The 19,373-nt window shown below is 44.5% G+C and overlaps 1 protein-coding gene across 1 annotated transcript; it reads right to left on the bottom strand.

Moving 5' to 3' along the window:
- Window positions 1-1,287: 1,287 nt before the first annotated feature.
- Window positions 1,288-18,863, bottom strand: LOC125435437 (kallikrein-15-like). The gene is made up of 5 exons (XM_048501636.1): window positions 18,782-18,863; window positions 13,694-13,777; window positions 9,651-9,804; window positions 6,803-6,968; window positions 1,288-1,440 (listed from the first exon to the last, which is right to left on the bottom strand). The coding sequence occupies exons 1-5, from the start codon at window positions 18,861-18,863 to the stop codon at window positions 1,288-1,290; spliced, it is 639 nt and encodes a 212-aa protein (XP_048357593.1).
- Window positions 18,864-19,373: the final 510 nt, after the last annotated feature.

The following is a 19,373-nucleotide window of genomic DNA, read 5'->3' as shown; positions in this document are numbered from 1 at the left end:
TTAAATCTAGATACAACCAGGTTTCAAAAGAAACGGCACCTTTTCATCGAGGTTTCACCCTCCCCACTGAAGCATGTTTCTAGTGAAGACATCAATGTCTATCACAGATTCAAACAATGTTACTCTCCCCATGAACATGCGATTGGCTCGGCAGGTCTATCCTGATTGACTGTCATGCTGTGTTGAGGCGGGAACTTTTTTAAAAAATTGGCTCGAAAATATGTGGTTTCGTAAGCACGTAGGCGCATACACATAATCTCCCTGTTCCGGTGTCGTACGTGTGCACGTTCACTGTTCTGCTCCTCATGCCCATGTTTCAACAATTTCTGCTCCTCGTGCCCACGTTTAAACAGATTCTGCTCCTCGTGCCCATGTAGCCTCCACCAATGCAAAACAAAAAAGGGGGGGTTGCACGCGCATCGCGCACAGCCCACCATGCTCTGATTGGGTGGAAGGATCCGCGTCACTCCCTATGGCAGGAAAAACAAATGTAGATTTAAACCCCGATCCTCCTCACCGATCTGGATTGGACACATGTTTTTTAAAAAGGTGCATTTCAATGCAGGTTCTTTAAAAACATGTGATAAGGGGGAGAATGAGCACCAGAACTGGGATGAATCTTTGTTTGTCGATCAGGCAGTGGGGAGTTCTTGCTGAAACCTCCATATGTCACGTGAGTATCATGCAATTAATTGACCATGGGGATTTCGCCAGAGTAACAAATACAAGTCTCCAGTCTTCTGCTATACTCATGCAATAATTCTGTGAGGTGGGTAAGGCTGAAAGGAGGAGAAGGAGTTTGGATTTACACCCCGTCTTTCTCTCCTATAGGGAGACACAAGGTGGCTTGCAAACTTCTTTCCTGTCCTCTCCCCACAACAGACACCTTGTGAGGTAGGTGAGGCTGAGAGAGTTCTGAATGAACTGTGACCAGCCCAAGGTCACCCAGCAAGAATGTAGGAGTGGGGAAACAAACCTGATTCACCGGATAAGTGGGGAATGGAGGAGTGGGGAATCAAACCCAGTTCTCCAGATTAGAGTCCAACTACTCTTGACCACCATGCCACGCTGGTGCTCAGGACAACCAGCAGACTTCAAGCAGAGCGGGGATTTGAACCTGGGTCTCAATATCCTGAATTTGACATCCTAAGCCACAACAAGAGAAAGGAAAGCAATGGACCAGAGTCGATAGGGGAGGGGACTTGAAAGTCATGTTGGTTCACTCATCACAGTTTATTTTAGGATTTCCGCATTAGAAGAAAAACACAGTCGTGTTTCTCTGTGATATCAGTTCTCACATATGGTCTTCTTGATCCAGTCTACGTACATGGAAATGTCCATGTAGACCCCAGGTTTGGTGCTGGTAATACAGGGGACGTCTCCCCAAGACACCACACCCTGGAGCCTGCCGTTGCAGACAAGGGGTCCCCCGGAGTCTCCCTATATTGACAAACAAGAAAAGACCTCTGTTAATTCAGGATCAGTCACAAATAGACACTCAACCCAACCCAATGCATCTGACTTCGGGAACGAAGTCAGAAAGGATGCCACCGCACTTATTCCCCTATGTATGTAGGACTGCGGTCCTTAACTCTTAAAATTGCACCAAGTCTTTTGAAGGACTACCCTGCTTTGCTAAAGAATAGATCATAGATCTTTTGAAAGGTTAACTTGCTTTTCTAACAAATAGATCATGAGAGAACATGTACAACAATACTTCCACTGGTCTACTAGGGTAAACTGTTATGGCTTCTCTCAGGCCAAAAGTTGTTTATTCATCTAACGACTCTCTGATTGAAACATTTTGAAAACATCTTCAATTGCTGCACGATCTATTGACTATGTTTCCCACACGCTTCTCTGCTTCCCTGAAATTCCTCCTCGGTGCCATTTTCTGAGATCACTCCGTTCCCCCTCACCTGCTCATTGTAATCATTTCTGTGTGTGTTTAAAAAAAGGGGGGGATTTAAATCTTGAATGCATCAATTATACTAGCCATGAGAATCACAGATAAATGGGGAACGAGGGTCCATATCACACAGGCTGTAAGAAATTGCCATCTGTAGCGAAACATTCATAAAATGAGATCAACATGACAACCCACTGGAGATGGCATGTCCCTTTGACTTGAACATTTAAAAAGAGTAGATAAATCAACTCTATTAGGCAACTGAATCAGCTTTGCATTATCCAGGAATGTGGGTGCCTCAGCCTAGAATTCAGGTTCCTTTGGCTTAAACTCCAGGCTACAACCCAGCCATACTGAATGCTGCAGGTTCTCAATCCAGTAATTTGATTTGAACGCAAATGTTTTAAATGGAGCAACATCTCTATAAACTTTAGTAACAGCCTACTTAAGATCACATGAGATGGACTGCAGCCATTTGAGTTTTAATGGCATCACTAAACCTCAATCCAAAAAGTATCAGAGAGAACCACAGATGGAAAACATACCTGGCAAATGACCAGAGTCCCATAGAACATAATGGGAAATTTTATGACTCAGCTAAAGAATGCAGCTGCTCTACTTTCCCCAAAAGAGAGCCAACTATCAGTGCCAGGTGCTTCAGGGCGTACTCACTGCTATTTATCTTATTCCTGGCTTTACGGGGTGTTAATGGAGTGTTAATAGCTTGGCAAGAGGTGTAAATAGTTGCTAAACCTGGCTTAATGATATAGTAACAAGAATGGAGTGCTTGCGATTCTGTTTCCACAAGTTTGTAAATCTTACAGTTAGGGTCAAAGCAAATGTCTTGATTTTTAACAGGTTGTGCTTGCCCCCTCCCCCACCCATGATGCAGTCACCCACAAAGTTCAACAAAACTTGCTGATCAAGTGCATGAGACCCCAATACAGATTGACTACAAGTACAACCCTCTCAAAAAGGGCAATACCACCTGCAGGGCCATTTGGGGTTAGCAAAACAGCATCTAGTTCAGTGATGGCGAACCTTTTCGAGACAGAGTGCCCAAATTGCAACAGAAAACCCACTTATTTATTGCAAAGTGCCAACACGGAAATTTAGCCTGAATACTGAGGTTTTAGTTTAGAAAAACCGGTTGGCTCCGAAGCGTGTGTTACTCGGGAATAAGCTTGACGGTAGTTGTTGGCTTTGCTTTGAAGCAACTATGCAACTCTTTGAACGGGTGAATCATGACCCTAGGAGGGTTTACTCAGAAGCAAGCCCCATTGCCAACAACCAAGCTTATTCCCAGGTATAGGATCATGCTTTAGTTCTTTGAATGAAAATCAGTGGGGTTTAACAGCACTTAACAGGGTTGCCTACACTGCCTCCCCAAAACTAGGTCTTAGGTTTAATGCTAATAATCGAGCCCAGCGGCCCAGGCCAGCCTAGGGGGGGCATTTCACCCCCCACATGACGAACTCTGTTTGTGCGTGCCCACAGAGAGGGCTCTGAGTGCCACCTCTGGCACCCGTGCCATGGGTTCGCCACCACTGATCTAGTACAAATCAAGCCTGAATTCTCCATACAAGCTGGAATGGCTAAACTGAGGGAGTATTTTGGTTACATTATGAGAAGATAAGATTCACTGGAAAAGACTATAAGCCTAGGAAAAATTGAAGATGGTAGGAAAAAAGGAAGGCCCAACATCAGATGGGTTGACTCAATCAAGGAAGTCAGAGCCTTCAGTTCTCAAAACCTGAGCAAGCCTGTTAGCTACAGGACGCTTTGAGATCATTAATTCATAGGGTCAAAATAAGTCAAAGTGACTTGACAGCACCTCACACACATACACAAAACCGCATGGGAGGAGGCTGGAAGTCTTTTCCACCAATACCGCAGTCCTGATCCAAATTGAAGCCCTGCATGCTTGTGACGTAATTCTCTTTGCAGCTTACGTGTGACTATCTGTCAAAGTAATTTGTGGGAACCAAGAGACCACATTAAAAACTGTAATGTATAGTTTGGCCTTCAGCAACATCTAAATGTTGGCAGGACTTTACAGGACTACTGAACAACAAACAATGATCCATAAATCTACCTCACGTCCATCTGTCTATTCTGAGAGGACACAAACTCTGCAAGGTTTGGGGTGAAGAAAGAGAAGTAAATGAAGAGTTTGGATTTATACCCCACTTTTCTCAACTGTAAGGAGTCTCAAACCGGCTTATAAACTCCTTCCCTTCCTTTCCCCACAACAGACACCTTGTGAGGTAGGTGGGACTGAGAGAATTCTGAGAGAACTGTGACTAGCCCAGGGTCATCTAGAAGGCTTCATGAGTAGGAGTGGGAAAACAAATCTACTTCACCAGATTAGAGTCTGCTGCTCATGTGGAGGAGTGGGAGATCAAACCCAGTTCTCCAGATTAGAGTCCATTGCCCTTAACCACTGCAACACATTTCAACATATGTTATCTGTCACACTCATTTTGTGAGCTTCCCTGGTCACAATTCGACACAGCGAGCTTGTCTTAATGATTCTATCGAGATGATTATGATCCTAAAAATTGACCTTACCTCACAGGAGTCTGTTCCTCCCTCCAAGGAGGCAGCACATACCATTTTCCTGTTTAGTCTTCCAGGGTATTCACCCTCACATTCCTTGCGAGAGATTATCTTGACTTTTGCACAGTAAAGGACCAAGGGAATATTATCTGAAATAAAAGTTCAGAGCGGAATCTCAAAAAAATCCTTGTTGTGGTTATACATGTTTCTGTCCCCAATTTCCTCTGCAAAGAAAGCATAGGTGCACCTAGTAGGTGTAATCTTTTTCACCTTAAAGAGTCCAGTATTTATATCGCTATAGATGCTCCATTCAAAAACTGAACACCACTTAAACCACTTTTATTTAAAGGCACAGGAAAAATAGTGGATATAGAACTGGGAGTTTTAAACAAAACTGCCAATAGTCAAATATACTGAGCAGTCCTAAAGCCAGGGCAAAAAGAGAAGTTTCTAACCCGACCCATCATGCTGGTGAAAACATGTCCCAGGTCTTTTAGAAGAAGAAGAAGAGTTTGGATTTATATCCCCCTTTCTCTCCTGCAGGAGACTCAAAGGGGCTTACAATCTCCTTGCCCTTCCCCCCTCACAACAAACACCCGGTGAGGTGGGTGGGGCTGAGAGAGCTCCGAGAAGCTGTGACTAGCCCAAGGTCACCCAGCTGGCGTGTGTGGGAGTGTACAGGCTAATCTGAATTCCCCAGGTAAGCCTCCACAGCTCAGGCGGCAGAGCTGGGAATCAAACCCGGTTCCTCCAGATTAGATACATGAGCTCTTATCCTCCTACACCACTGCGCCACTTTTTACAAGCCTTATGTGCGAATATAGACCAAGCATGGGTCAAGTCAGCAAAAAGAAAAATGAGCTATTTTATGGATGTGTCTTGTTTTGTGCTCTCTTGGGCCCTTTCCGCACAGCAAATGTAAAGTGGGTTGCAACTGGGATAAATTAATCTGGCGTGACCCCAGGCCATTCGCATAGCTGGCCGTCCCGCGATCAGCAAGTGAATTGGCCAGGGCGCACACTTTCACATGGAGGCATGTATTATTTTTCATTTATTTACCTCTCACTGATGCACAGCTATGCAGGCATGCACAAGTGAACCCCCACAGCCGTGCTGTCTGACGTCACGACCCTTTGCGCCTGTGTGGCTATGCAGATAGGCACTGAGACATTTTTTTAAAAGGAACGCGCGGCCGAAAAAAGACCCTCCCTGCCCAGCCGTTCACGCGAAAGCGGCTGCAACCTGGCACTTTAAAAAAGAATTGTGGATAGTGCAATTCTTGAATACCTCATTTTGGGGGAAATAACATGGGGCAGACTCGGTTTAGAGGTGGGATCCGTGCAAAGTTTCCCCCCAAAATGGTTTTTAACCATAGTTATCCCAGGTTGATTGGCCCATGCGGAAAAGGCTTTGGCAAAACCTACAGTTTTGTTATCACATGATCCAAACAAATAAACTTAATTGCTGACTTACTAGTGCAGAGAATTACTCTCTTAAAAACTATGGCCTTATTTGGCAGACTTTGCACAATCTCTCCCGTTTGAGAATATGCTTAAAGATATGTACAGATAATACACAAACAGGAATAGATCTAGAATTATTTACTGATTTAGTAAATTTTTGCCCTTACTCCAAGGGACTTGAGTGTACATTGTTCCTCCTCCTCCATGTTCTCCAGATATTATGTTAAGAGTGGGCTTAGAAGGGTCCTTCCAAGGGGTTTCAAGCTGTCCCTCAACCCCAAGGCATTACTCAAAAATCCTACTGTCGTCCTAGCTGCGATCCTAACCCAGACTCCTTTTAGGATCTATATGTCCCTTTTTGGAGAGCTGTGAGCAGACTGACGCTAAGGCAAGCTGGCTCTGTGGGGTTTCCTTCCGAGAAAAGGCTTGGCCCAGTTCCGGGCTGCAGAAATGAGATGGTCTAAGATAGCAGGGCCCCCTGCTGCGGTCCAGGTTTCGTCCGTGGGTGAAATCCTGGGCCCAAGAAAAAGAAATGTGGATTTGCCCATATGTCTTCCGCGCTCAGAGGAGCTACTGTATTTTTTTCTTAATCCAGTGGTTGCTCCTCTCCCCCCTTTTCTTTTTAATGCGCAGTAAAACTTGACCAACTCTCTTTATCTTTATGGCTTTTTCCCCCAGTGTCTGTCCGAGTTGGGGAAAAGAGGATCCTTTTATCTCCGCTGAGAATTCATTTGGATGGGTCAAGGTAGGACAAGCCAGCTATGACCAACCTGGTGTACATACCTCGAGCATTGATAGTAGCACCCCATCCTGATACCACACACATATCCCCAGGCTTTGCCCTCTGGGAGGCCAGCCTCAACGGCTGTACATAGCAGTTTAGTCTCGCTGGGATCATCAGTTTCAGCAGCATTAGATCATTGCTGTGGGTTGTGCGATTGTATCCAGGGTGGACAATGGTTTTTATCACATGCCTATATTGTTCCGTTCCATCAAAACGATCCAGGTTTTCTTCTCCAAGCCGGATACGGACAGCGCTGAAAAGGAACCGACACAGGTGGCAATTTATCCTCGGCTGAGGATTATTGGTAACTCTGATCAAGAAGCTGGGAGCAGAATGAGGATATTTTTATTCCCTGGAGATTTTTGGCACCATTCCGCTAGTTTTGTTTTGGTTTTGAGACTGAGCATTTCCCCCTTTGTTTCTCACTCTACAAGTAAAATTAAAAAGGACATTTGGTTGAGTTTCACCTTTGAATTTTCCTTTTTTGAAAGCTGCCTAGAAAATTTACAGTGCGCATCTACTCTTTTGTTCTGCAAAAATCAGGTCAAGTCTCATGCAAAATCTCATGAAAGCTATGATTTCAGACCTTGTGTTCCACTCCACTTAAGATATCAGCAGACATAGTTTATCAACTCCAGATGTGTTACCCTTAGTAGATAATCTCTACTTTAGTGGGAAGAACTAGCTGGAGACAGAGGCCCTTTCCGCACAAACCTTTAAAAACTGTTTTGATGCAGGAAATAAAACCCTTCCTCCACGGAGTTCTGTATTCTTTTTACCCCCAAAACGTTTTATTTGCAGCTTCAAAACATTTGAAATGGATCCCCCTTAAAAACGATTCTCCAGTTGAAACGTTTTGAAAACATCTTCAGTTGCTGTGCGATCTATTAATTATATTTCCCATGCTTCTCTGCACTCGGGGGAGGGGGGGGGGTCATTTAACGTCAGCCATAAATCATTTCAAGGGAGTGAATGCAGACGTATATCGTTATAAAGGTGGGGGGGGGATGTTTTAGAAACTTTTAGGTGGTTTGTGTAGAAACGGCCAGAGAATGAGATCAATTACCTGGGAAACTGGGATCAATTACCCATCTATTACCAGGGGCCACTCCCCACTTACCTCGTCTGAGTGCAACCCCGCAGCGACCCCTTGTAGAAAAGCCTCCATGGCTTTTGACAACGGAGACATTTGTTCCCCACTCATTTTCCATTCAGGAAATAGCGTGGGGTTCCACATCAAGAGTCAAAGAGGCAATCGAGCGTTCTGATTACACGCATGTGCATCATTTATTATCGTGGGAGTTGCAGCCAGTCGAAGGTGGGGCTCCATTTTGATTGGCTGACCTGAAAAGTGTCTTATTTGGATAAGCTGAACGCGAGATTGTTTTGAGACGTCTACACATGCTGGACGTCACTGCCTGTTGCAAATTGCTCAGGCAGAAAAATGAAAGTAAATATTGGTTTCCGGGTTTGCACCGCCGACAACCCTTGTGCTCAGCGGCACTTTGCCAAGCTGCAAAACAAAGTGGGAGCTCTCGGAGCAAAAAAAGAGCAAAACATAATGTTGGCACGCCTTGTTGTGCACACACGCCTCAACCTCCGAGCACTTTCTGACGGGGACACCCTCCCTAAACAAACATGTCGGTGCCTGTTTCCTGATTGGCCGGTAGCCGCGCTGGCCGAGGAAGTCCCAGCCGCGCAGAACAGCCGAGAATTCCCCATCCCCAAGCAATGCACCTGCGGGGGTTTTGAAAATGTTGCTCTTTTCAGAGGACCTAATTTGCCGCGCGACAAGGAGGTGGGAGAGCGGCAAATTAAGGGCAGCTGCGCAGTGGGCGCTGGTGACGTGGGGAACGTCCATCCTCCTGGTGTCTTTTAAAGAGGTGACCCCGCGGCTTATGGTGAGTGGGGAGTGGCCCATGGATAGTCCTGGATGAAAACTCTTGAATGAGCAGGCAGTTGTATAATTTAAAGATGAGTATATTAAAGAATAAAAATAATTTAAAACAACAATTATATTTTAAGCAACAAACATACAATGAACTGCTAGTTTTGAGAAATTCTTGGAGGAGGTTTGCAGGAGGAAGGAACTCTAAGGGGGTATGGTGTCATTCTAGGACCGCAGGGAGCGATCATATCGGACTCCAAGTGTAAGGGATTGCTGGTTTCATCAGCCCCTGCCAGCACCGCCAATTGGCCATGCTGGCAGGGGCTGATGGGAAATGTAGTCCATAACATCTGGAGTGCCAAAGGTTCACCACCACTGTTCTAGGACTTCCCATTTCTACCCTCCATTTCCACCTGAAGAACTGATCTCTGTAATTCTGGAGATCAACCATAATTTCAGGAGAATTCCAAGCCCTATTTTGATGCTGGCAACCCAACGGATGTTCACTTTATTTGCTTGTGTTACTCACGGATTCTAAACTATTTTTAAAAAACAAAATCAGTAATATTTCAGAACATCTGAACTATCTGAATCTATCCAACCGCCTCAGCCATCCTGAAGGGTCGGGGTTCAGGGCCCCCCGTCATCTGACGAAAGATGGCTAGCAGTCTGAGTCTTCTCAGTCATGGCACCAAAATTATGGAAATCCTTGCCCAGGGCGATCCAACTGTCAATATCTTCCCCAACTGTCCCTCTGTCAATGTCTTCCCCATCAGTTGAAGACTTGTCTGTTCCATCTGTTGATCCTTCACTGATCTTTCTTTCTGTCTATGTGTTTTAACGGTGCATCTATTTTGCTTTACATTTTTCTTATGCTATATATTTCTTAAAATTGCTTTTTAATTCTTTTATCGCCCACCAACTTTGTGAACCCAACCCTGGGTAAAAGACAGCATATAAAACCCTTTAAATAAATAATCTTTGCCATCCCTGCCTACCACAGAGCAACCACATGCCCACATTTCATTCCTCCCGGTGCCCACCTACCCATTATTGCAGTGAGCTGCCGTGAGTACCCAGCTCCGATCTACGAGCATGGCTCCGCAATAGAAAGAGAAGAATTTGTAGACAGCCACTTGCCACGGCTGAGAGTGAGCAACGCAGGGGTGTCCCTTCGGTGGTGTGCCATCCTTGGCAAATACTTTTTAAAAAAAAAACAGTCATGAGGAGAAACATGTCAGTGATTAATTTTCTCTAGCTTTATGATTTGATTTTCTCCCCTAATTATGCCCCAGTTTTATATCAGCTGTTTTTACAGGTTTCAGTACAGAGCTGGGCTCCCATTGTTGTTTTATGGGGTTTTCTGTGGCATCCTAAAAGCAGAGTGACACCTGACAGGCACAGGGCAAGGCCCTGTCCTCAGAGCAACAGCTCTGTCCGGTTACTAAAATAACCATCCACAAGCTTCTTCAGTGTTCAGAGATTTATTGTTTCAATTCTGCGCAGAAGAGGGAACTCTCCTCTGTTAGCAACAGGGAGGAGGTTCAAAGGGGCTGTTGCTTGTGTAACATAATTTATACCCTCTTACAAACATCCCTCCTTGTCTTTTAACCATTGGCTAGATTTGGAATACGTACACATTGCCATTTGAATTTCCACTCCTCTCCAGGGCTCGCTTTGCTTTGGGCGTGTATTCTCTATGTCATCTCGCCCCGTTCAGAGATCTTGGTTGCTATAGCACTTCACCCTTATCTGTGTTTTTCTGTACGCTTTATCTTTCTGGTGAGAGGCCGTACCCAAATTCCACAGCATGTGTATCAGACTTTACTGAAAAGTGCAGAAATCTCCCCCCCTTCTTCCAAGCAAAGCCTCTCTACTAATAAAATTACAGTTCTTTGCTTAACTAACAGCATCTTACTGATCTTTTATAAATTACCTCTAATATACTTTATATGATTAAATATATGGCTTAAAACATTATAAACTATATGTTCATATCACACCCTTCTAAGCCAACTGATTTCAATGTATTTAGAAGGGTTTAATTCTGCTTATAACTGAACTGTGAAGCTTTAGGATCACCGTTCCTGAGTTTCTGTGAGATGCATTCTAATAGTCTGGTTTGCTCTGCTTTGAAATTTTATGGCGTTTTGTTTGATTTTTTCTCTTTTTTAAAGAACCTTACTTTTATGGAGAGGTTTATGTGATTGATCATGCTGATGAATCAAACAGCATCCTCTTGGCAAATGCCTCTCTCCTATTCAGACATTGGTGAATCCAGCTCAGAGATCGCAATCAAACTCTTAGATGTATTTTAGTTCTATGAGGTTGAGGTTCATGACTTCCTGTCACTAATTGGATCTTAGAATACTCTTCTAGTAAGTCCTCCAAGGAAAAAAAAGGACTTTCTTCCAGTGGAAAATGACTTTTCTGGTGGAGAAAGTCTTCCTATTATGGGTCCTTTTTTTGTTGTGGAAGGAAGTCTTTTCCTGTTGGAAGAAGGCTTGGTGGATGTGTGTCACAGGATCAAACTTAATGGAAGGGAGTCATAGGGTTGGATCTACCCAGCTTCTCTTTCAGTGAAAAGGGGGAAAGGTGGTCCATTTTAACCACCAAGAAGGCTGTGTTAGGGATCATAAGACTTGCTTGGAGAAAAGCCATATGAAATGAGGGGTGTAAAAAGCAGGGGGACTGGGCAAGGTTAAACCCTGACTTTAATCAACCAGTGGTCTGACTTGGTCAAAGGCAGCTTCACGAATGCTCAAGTGACTGGTCCTACATCAGTAACTGAGCTTCAAGGCCGAATAGAGATTTGAGCCTGGGTCTGCTGAGGCCTACTCCCAACACACTCATCCTGACTCTAGTCGCTTCAAGCGTCTGGCTTTTTTCTGCTCACCGTGTGCACAAAGGTCAGCCCCCGCGTAGGCTGTTACTCAAGAGGAGTCCTATGGGGTGGAGCCTTTTTAGCACTGGAAAAGACCTTGAGGCGCTTGTTTTATAGGGAAACAAGGAAAGGCACTAATGATTTAAACAGCAGCGCAAATAGGCTCAAGCTTGACGTCAGCCTGCTGGCATCCGCACACCTTCATCACCTTCTCCTCCTACTGCCCATACAGCTTGGGAAATTTCTTGAGATTTGGGGGTGAGGGCTGTGGACGAGAGAATTTGAGGACCAGTTTCGCCTAGAATCTCTGGTGTTTGCCATAATGGAAAAGCTCTCCTAGCAATGCCTGGAGAACTTGGAGGAGGAGGAGGAGGAGGAGGAGGAGGAGGAGGAGGAGGAGGAGGAGGAGGAGGAGGAGGAGGAGGAGGAGGAGGAGAGGAGGAGAGGAGAGAGAGAAGAGTTTGATTTATATCCCCTCTCCTGCAGGGAGAGACTCCAAAGGGGCTTATGAATCTCCTTTTCCCCTCTTCCCCTCACAAACAAACAACCCTGTGAGGTGGTGGGCTGTGAGAGTCTCAAAAGCTGTGACTAGCCCAAGGCCTCTGACCCAGCTACGGCGCAGTGTGGGAGTGCACAGGCTAATCTGAATTCCCCAGATAAGCCTCCACAGCTCAGGCAGCAGAACTGGGAATCAAACCCGGTTCCTCCAGATTAGATACACGAGCTCTTAACCTCCTACGCCACTGCGTAGAAGAAGAAGAAGAAGAAGAAGAAGAAGAAGAAGAAGAAGAAGAAGAAGAAGAAGAAGAAGAAGAAGAAGAAGAAGAAGAAGAAGAAGAAGAAGAAGAAGAAGAAGAAGAAGAAGAAGAAGAAGAAGAAGAAGAAGAAGAAGAAGAAGAAGAACTGATTTTATAAACTGCCTCTTCACTACCATAAGGAGCCTCAAAGCAGCCTACAGTCTCTTTCTCCACCTACCACCACCACCACCAGACAACCTGTGACGTAGGTGGGGCTGAGAGAGCTCTGACAGAACTGTGACTAGCCCAAGGTCGCCCAGCAGGTTTCATGTGGAGGAATGGGTAAGAGTCATGAGGAGGGGTGGGCAATCAAACCCGGTGCTCCAGAGGAAGCCTAATGTGATGGTTCATCAGGCACCCTCATGATCAGGTTTCATCACCCTGTGGAGGTTGTTGCCCCCACCCTAGTACATGCAAAAGCAAATCAGAGGAAGTAAAAAGTTCGAATACATGCAAATTAGTAACTGGTTGCCCAATTCAGATATGAATTTTGGGGAGGTGAAGAATTCTTATTAGGTACATAATTAAAAAGCCTCAGTAATGGGTCCTGCTGAAAATCTGTTGCCTGATAAACAAATTAAAACATCAGACTTATTTTCTTGCAATTACCATATCATTAGGTTTCCTTGACAGGGGAAATATAGGCTTGCTAAGACTATTGCAAATCAGAAAAACAGCACAGGGGAGGTGCCTTAAATTTCTGTTTTAATTGCACCATGGTAGTAACCTGAACCAGAGAATGCACACCATTTCTAAAGGGGGAGAGGGGGGGACTGGGAGTTCCAGTCACATAGAACTCCCAGTCTTTATTTTGGTTGGCCCCACAGGAAATAAAGTAAAATCTCCCATGATTCTAGAGCAGTGAAACCCAACCCAGTGCCTCCTGGATTCATGGTATATACCACAGGTGTCAAACTCGCGGCCCTCCAGATGTTATGGACTACAGTTCCCATGCTGGCAGGGGATGATGGGAACTGTAGTCCATAACATCTGGAGGGCCGCGAGTTTGACACCTGTGGTATACACCAATATGTTTCTTTATGTCCACTTTTTCTTCCCCAAAGCATGTCTTTCTACAGAGTCAAACCTAACTATTATCCATGTCATTGGAGTAAGAAGAACCCAAGACGCATCCTCTTAGGGACTATAAGGAAACTTGTTTGGAAACAGCTGAATTTTTTATTTTGGGAGGAGGCTTGGATCCTCTCAATTTTTTTCTGATTAAACTGAGCTGTCCTGACACCCATTTTGTGATTGCCCATATGGCAGCCATTTTGTCCCACCACTCTCTGACTGTTCTCAAAGCTCCAGCACTGCCCACAAGGTCAACAAAGTTGGGGACTTCCGACCATAGAAGAAAATTGGGTTCTGTGCATTCACTTTCATCCACTTATCACAGAAACTCTTACCCAAACAGGAAACCAAAAGCAGAATAAAAACATGAAGGATCAAGGCTGTCATCACGATGGCTTGTGTCAGGTGGCGTTTGGTCCCTTGAAAAAGAAAAAAAGGAAGATCTTCAGCAGGATTTTGCTTCTCGTGTCTAAGTGCTAGTGGGGTGTGGGAGGCAGAGGACTGGGTTTAGACCAGCAAAACCTAGATTGAACACCTTGCTTGCTGAATAAGATGTGGACTTCTGTATGGCACTCCAGTGTGTCCTAGGGTTGCCAGCTCTAGGTTGGAAAATTCCTGGAGATTTTGAGGTACAGCGTAGGGAAGGCAGAGAACTCAGTGGTGTGTAATATCATAGAGTGCATCCTCCAAATCAGTTCTCCAAGGGAACAGCTGAACATGAAGCTGTGCTGAAGACCAGCTGAAATTCTGGAAGAGATTCAGCCACCACCTGGAGGAGGTCAACTCTAGTGTGTCCAAAAGCATTGCATTCATTATTTTTTGTCAGATATCCTTCAAATAATTTAAGAAGATGTGTCCGGGATGAAGAAAGCTGGGTTGCCAAAGTCCATCTGTGTGTGTGTGTGTGTGTGTGTGTGTGTGTGTGTGTGTGTGTGTGTGTGTGTGTGTGTGTGTGTGTGTGTGTGTGTGAGAGAGAGAGAGAGAGAGAGAGAGAGAGAGAGAGAGAGAGAGGTGGGCGAGATGATTCAAGACAAAAAACTTCTCAGTTTGCAAATCACAATGGAACATAAGTGTTTATCTCTTTGCCATTCAGTCCAAAGTACATGATGTTGTGCACCCCAAGATAACCAAGCAACAATTTGCAGCCAAGGTTTGATTTCATGGCTCCTTTCAGCTAAGCTAGGTCTTCGTGCTCCCTTCCACCATGTCCCCAACAGTAATAGACTTCTCTCCACAAAAAACATTTCTCCATCAGAGGAACTCTTTCTCCTAGGGAGAACATGGGGATCTCCCAGAATCAGTTTCTCTCCGGATGACAGAGATCAATTCCCCTGGAGAAAATGGATGCTTTGGAGGGTAGACTGTCTGGCATTGCACCCCACTGAGTTCCCTGTTCTCCACATGCTCCATCTCCCAATCTTCAGGACTTTCCTAACATGGAGCTGGAAACTCCCTGCCCCTTGCCCTCACCAATGGCCAAGGAGTATTTGGCAACCCTATTTTCTGTATCAAAGTAATACCACGCTGGAGGAAGTCTTTAATTCTCCTTTGAGGTGTAACTTAGCAAAAGAGCAAAACTCAAGTTCAGTAGCATGTTAAAGACCAACTAGATTTCAAGGGCATAGATTTTCGAGAGTCAAAGCACCATTCGTCATATCTGACTCTCGACTGCCTATATTGTGGAAATCTGGTGATATTTAAGGTGCTACTGGACTCAAATCTTGGCATTCTACAGTGGAACAAGATGGCTACCTACATGAAATTAGCTGAAGAGAGTTATAAGACCCAGATTAGTTGAAGAGGCATGCAAACTAACCAACAGGCTATCCTATATCATGGGGAGGGGTCATAGTTCAGTGGCAGAGTCTCTGCTTTGAATTCAGAAGATTGAAGAAGAAGAAGAGTTTGGATTTATATCTCTCCCTTTCTGTCATGTAAGGAGACTCAAAGGGGATTACAAACTCCGTTGCCTTCCTCTCCCCACAACAGACACTTTATTGTGAGGTAAGTGGGGCTGAGAGAGTTCCGAAGAACTGTGACTAGCCCAAGGTCACCCAGCAGGTACGAAGGAATAAGGAAACAAATCTGGCTCACCAGATAAGACTTGGTCGCTCCTGTGGAGGAGTGGAGAATCAAACCCAGTTCTCCAGACTAGAGCTCTTAACTACACCATGCTGGCTCTGGTACTGGTTTCAACCCCCAGATTCCTAGGCTTTAAAAGGGTCAGATAGTGGGTGAGAAGAAGAGGGACTTACCTGTTACAAAGAGAGAAACTCCTTTCCGTCAATATGGAGCTTCTGAAGCAGCTGAGGAGGGAGAGAAATCAGGTAACGTTGCTGATCTGATGTCCCCAGTCTGTGGTGAACTCTGCAGAACTAAACCTTTTCTTTCCCAAGCTACTTTTAACCCCCTGATGGGCCTAGCCCAGGGCAGGATGCCGGTTCTATTATTTGCCAGCCCTTAATGAAGGGGTAGCTGGACAAAGCCTTCTCTAATGAGGTTGGCACTTATTAGTTACCAAGATGCTCTGGTTTTACGTTTCTCCATCACATCCTCAAAGAGTTACATTGCATAATCAGCCTTTTAAAAACAACTACCAGAAAGCAACGCTGGATCCCAGGTCTGATACAAAACCAACCTGGAACGATGCTAGAGCTGAGCTGAGAAATCTATGTAGTAGAAACATTTCTTATTTTCTGTTTTTCTCTTATTATATTGAAAAGGTTGTAAATTTCTGTATTTAAGGGATTGTAGCTGTGACGCATGTCTTATTTTCAGATTACCCATTGACAACTTATGAAATATTTGCACTATCGATGGCACGTAAGTTTGATACTGAAGAAGATTTTGAAAAACACTGGATACGCGCAAAGCGTTTCTATGGGACTGGATTCTTACCATCATAGATGGACGGATTTCATGCAGTGGATTTGAATAAGACAACACAACAAACTAATGTCTGCATGAACTTATTGGTTGGAATGAAGACTCCAGTACTGGTTTAAGACTGACAGCCTGAATGCAGCATGTAATTGATTGATTGGAGAAAAACATCTCACCATGATGTGCCTCTGAAGATGCCAGCCATAGATGCAGGCAAAACATTAGGAGCAAAACCAACCAGACCATGGTTACGCAAGCCAGAAAGCCCACAACAGCCAGGGTTACTTGGAATGTCTTTCTGATTCCATAGAATGAACGCAGCAGCCAACATTCTGCATCTACATATTTATGCTGGGAGAAAAGAAATGTGAAGGAAGTTGATGCTCTATCTATGCAAAGGATGCCCTCTACTGGTGTTTGGCTTTAGGTATCATGGCATCAAATACCAATCTACGTGATGTCAACTAAACCAGAAACATGGGGGGTCCATTCACACACTGTGCAAGATTGCATACATGTGTTTGCATCTGTACTCATTCAGTATATATGAAATGCAACAGATGCATTGTAGGGACCCAGAATCTAATGCAATTCCCTGGGCATCTGTCATCCAAAGGGAGAAAAAGAAGTGAAGGATACGGCATTCACATACCAAGGACACCACAAGTATGTGCAATACATGGTGCAAACCTACTAAATCCCATCATCTATGAACCATCCTTCTGGCTTGGCACTTGGATCAGACCCCCCCCCCCCCCCCGGAACCAACACAGAATCTGCAAAATGCTTGGGATGCAACAAACATCTGGGGGGGGGGGAGCAAACTTCCCAGAAATGGACACTTTTTCCCCAAATCTCTGCACTCTAAACAAGTTAAAAGAGAACAGAACAAAGTACTTCATCTGAAATGAAATTACCTTGCTGAATTCACTGTGAAAGAATGCAGTTTGGGCCATTTGTTCGGTGAACTTCAAAAGGGCATCAAACTAATTCAGGGGAAATAGGTCTATCAATGACTAATAGCTGCAATTGACTGATGAGAATGGGGAGGTTTTGTATCTGCGTGCTTTCCAGTTAGCTACCATGGATTGAGCAAATCCCATCAGCCCCTGCCAGCATGGCCAATTGGGCATGCTGGCAGGGGCTGATGGGAATTGTAGTCCATGAACATCTGGAGAGCCGCAGGTTGCAGACCTCTGACGTAGAACAAGGCCCTACTGGTTGATTTGCAAGACCCTATTCAGACAACTTGCTGCTACTGTGCACACATAGAAGGCAAGACATCATGCTGGAAGTGGTAGGGTTGGGGTGTTTTAGCTGAAGCCACCACTTAAGAGGACCTCCTGAGAACATCTAGACTGACCTGCTAAGTAGAGTTTCTCCTATCTAGCATAGCAGTGGTGGAAAGTGCAGTCAAGTCACAGATGACTTGCAGTCATTCTGTAACATTTTCAAAACAAGAGATGTTCATGGATTATTTGCTGTTGTCTGCCTCTTCATCACAGGCCTTGATCTCGACTGTCTCCCATCCAAATACTAACCAGGTTTGACTTTGCTTAGCTTCTGACATCTGATAAGCTTCTGACGTCAGCTACCCAGATCAGGGCATAGTACTACATCACTAACAAAATAACAGTGTCAACCCTAGGGAATACCTTAAGAAAACCAGGTAGCATCCATACAGTCCAGCCCGTGGGGAAGAAATCAAGAGAAATATCGCAGAGAACTATATGGTGCTAAACAAACTCCTAAAAATATCTTTATAAAGTTTATTGTAGAACAAAGAGGGGGGAAAAGAAAAAGGAGTTTGAGCTAAAAGGGGGTAGAAAAAGAAGATAAAACAAAAAATACAAGAGCTCACAGTGTCCCAGCACACAGACTTTCAAATAAAAAGCAGTAATGTCGGTTTAACTTAATTAGTTACCATTTACCTAGATTCCACAAACCAAGTGTAGAATTCCTTTCAGTAACAAGAGAGCAGGATGGAGGGGGGCGTGTTAACTTTCACTCAGCCTCTGGTGGTCACCAGATCCACATCCTTCGTAATGTACGATACTGACTTTGTAATGTACGATCTTGTGACTTGTTCTTTTGCTGACTTTATTGCCCATGTCTTATGAATTTTTTCTTGTATATTGTGATGCTTATGGATGTTTGCTAGTATTGATATTGCTGATATTGATATTGTTACTTATACTATTGTTGTGTGCTGCCTTGAGCCCTTTGGGGGGAGGGATATAAATTGAATAAACATAATGCATCAAGAAAAAACCTTACACACACACACACACACGAGATATGTATGGACAATAGAATCTGACCTAAACCACGCTCTAAGGATGACTAGTTAATTTAACCGAACAGTGTAGAGCCCCATCCCTGATATCAGAGACTAATGTTACCAATCAGAAAATTACTCAAATCACAGCCCCTCCCACCAGGTACCTGTTATGGACTCTGAGCTTCTATGACAACAATTGGTCCCATCCACACTGCTTTCTTTTGTCTAAAAAGGATTACGTTTGGAAAGACGCCCCCACCATGGGCAATGGGAATGACTGGATTATTCCCACTGTAAACCCTCAGATGCTCCAGATGCTCTAGGGGGCCCTCTTGAGGCATATCAACGTTTAGCAGTTTGTCACAGGCATTTTATTTGGTCTTTAAGCATGTGGAAAGGAGGACAGAAAGGTGAGTTCATTCAGTGGTAGAGAGGACTCTTGTTCACACAGAGGCAGAGTACCACGTCTTCCTGTCATGTGACTTTAATGTCATGTGTTTACAATGTAGCAGCTTCCCTATTGTTGCCTTAAGGCTGACCCCAGGTCTGGAAAGATTGAATTGAGATAAGGCAACGGAACCAAGGTTATCCAACAAGATTCATGGTTCAGTGGGAATTTGAACTTGGTCCTCCCTAGATCCTAGTGCAATGTACTCTTAACCACTCCAAACATGGAGCTACCCTTCTCAGGAAGGAAAAACAACTCGCTTCTGCCATTAGTCAGAACAGTCTGTTAGACTGCCCTGACTTTTGGGGAACTACAGAGTTCGATCTTGGCAGACATGCTCAGCTGATTGAGTTACATGAAGTTTATAGGAAATCAGTGCTCTCTATACCAATTCTAGTGCATA

This window comes from Sphaerodactylus townsendi, linkage group LG06, assembly GCF_021028975.2.
Source record: "Sphaerodactylus townsendi isolate TG3544 linkage group LG06, MPM_Stown_v2.3, whole genome shotgun sequence".
In the NCBI taxonomy this organism is placed as follows: Eukaryota; Metazoa; Chordata; class Lepidosauria; order Squamata; family Sphaerodactylidae; genus Sphaerodactylus; species Sphaerodactylus townsendi.
The sequence above is the reverse complement of the archived record's forward strand: the minus strand, read 5'-3'. Positions and strand labels throughout refer to the sequence as shown.

What these genes read in the sequence shown, in the direction of transcription:
- LOC125435437 (XM_048501636.1), bottom strand. Translation starts at nt 18,863, where the DNA reads ATGCCTCAAGAGGGCCCCCTAGAGCATCTGGAGCATCTGAGGGTTTAC. An exon ending in GCTTTTGGTTTCCTGTTTGG is followed by an intron (nt 9,805 to 13,693) that starts GTAAGAGTTTCT and finishes TTTTTTAAAAAG; the next exon opens with TATTTGCCAAGGATGGCACA. An exon ending in GCAGCTCACTGCAATAATGG is followed by an intron (nt 6,969 to 9,650) that starts GTAGGTGGGCAC and finishes GTTCCTTTTCAG; the next exon opens with CGCTGTCCGTATCCGGCTTG.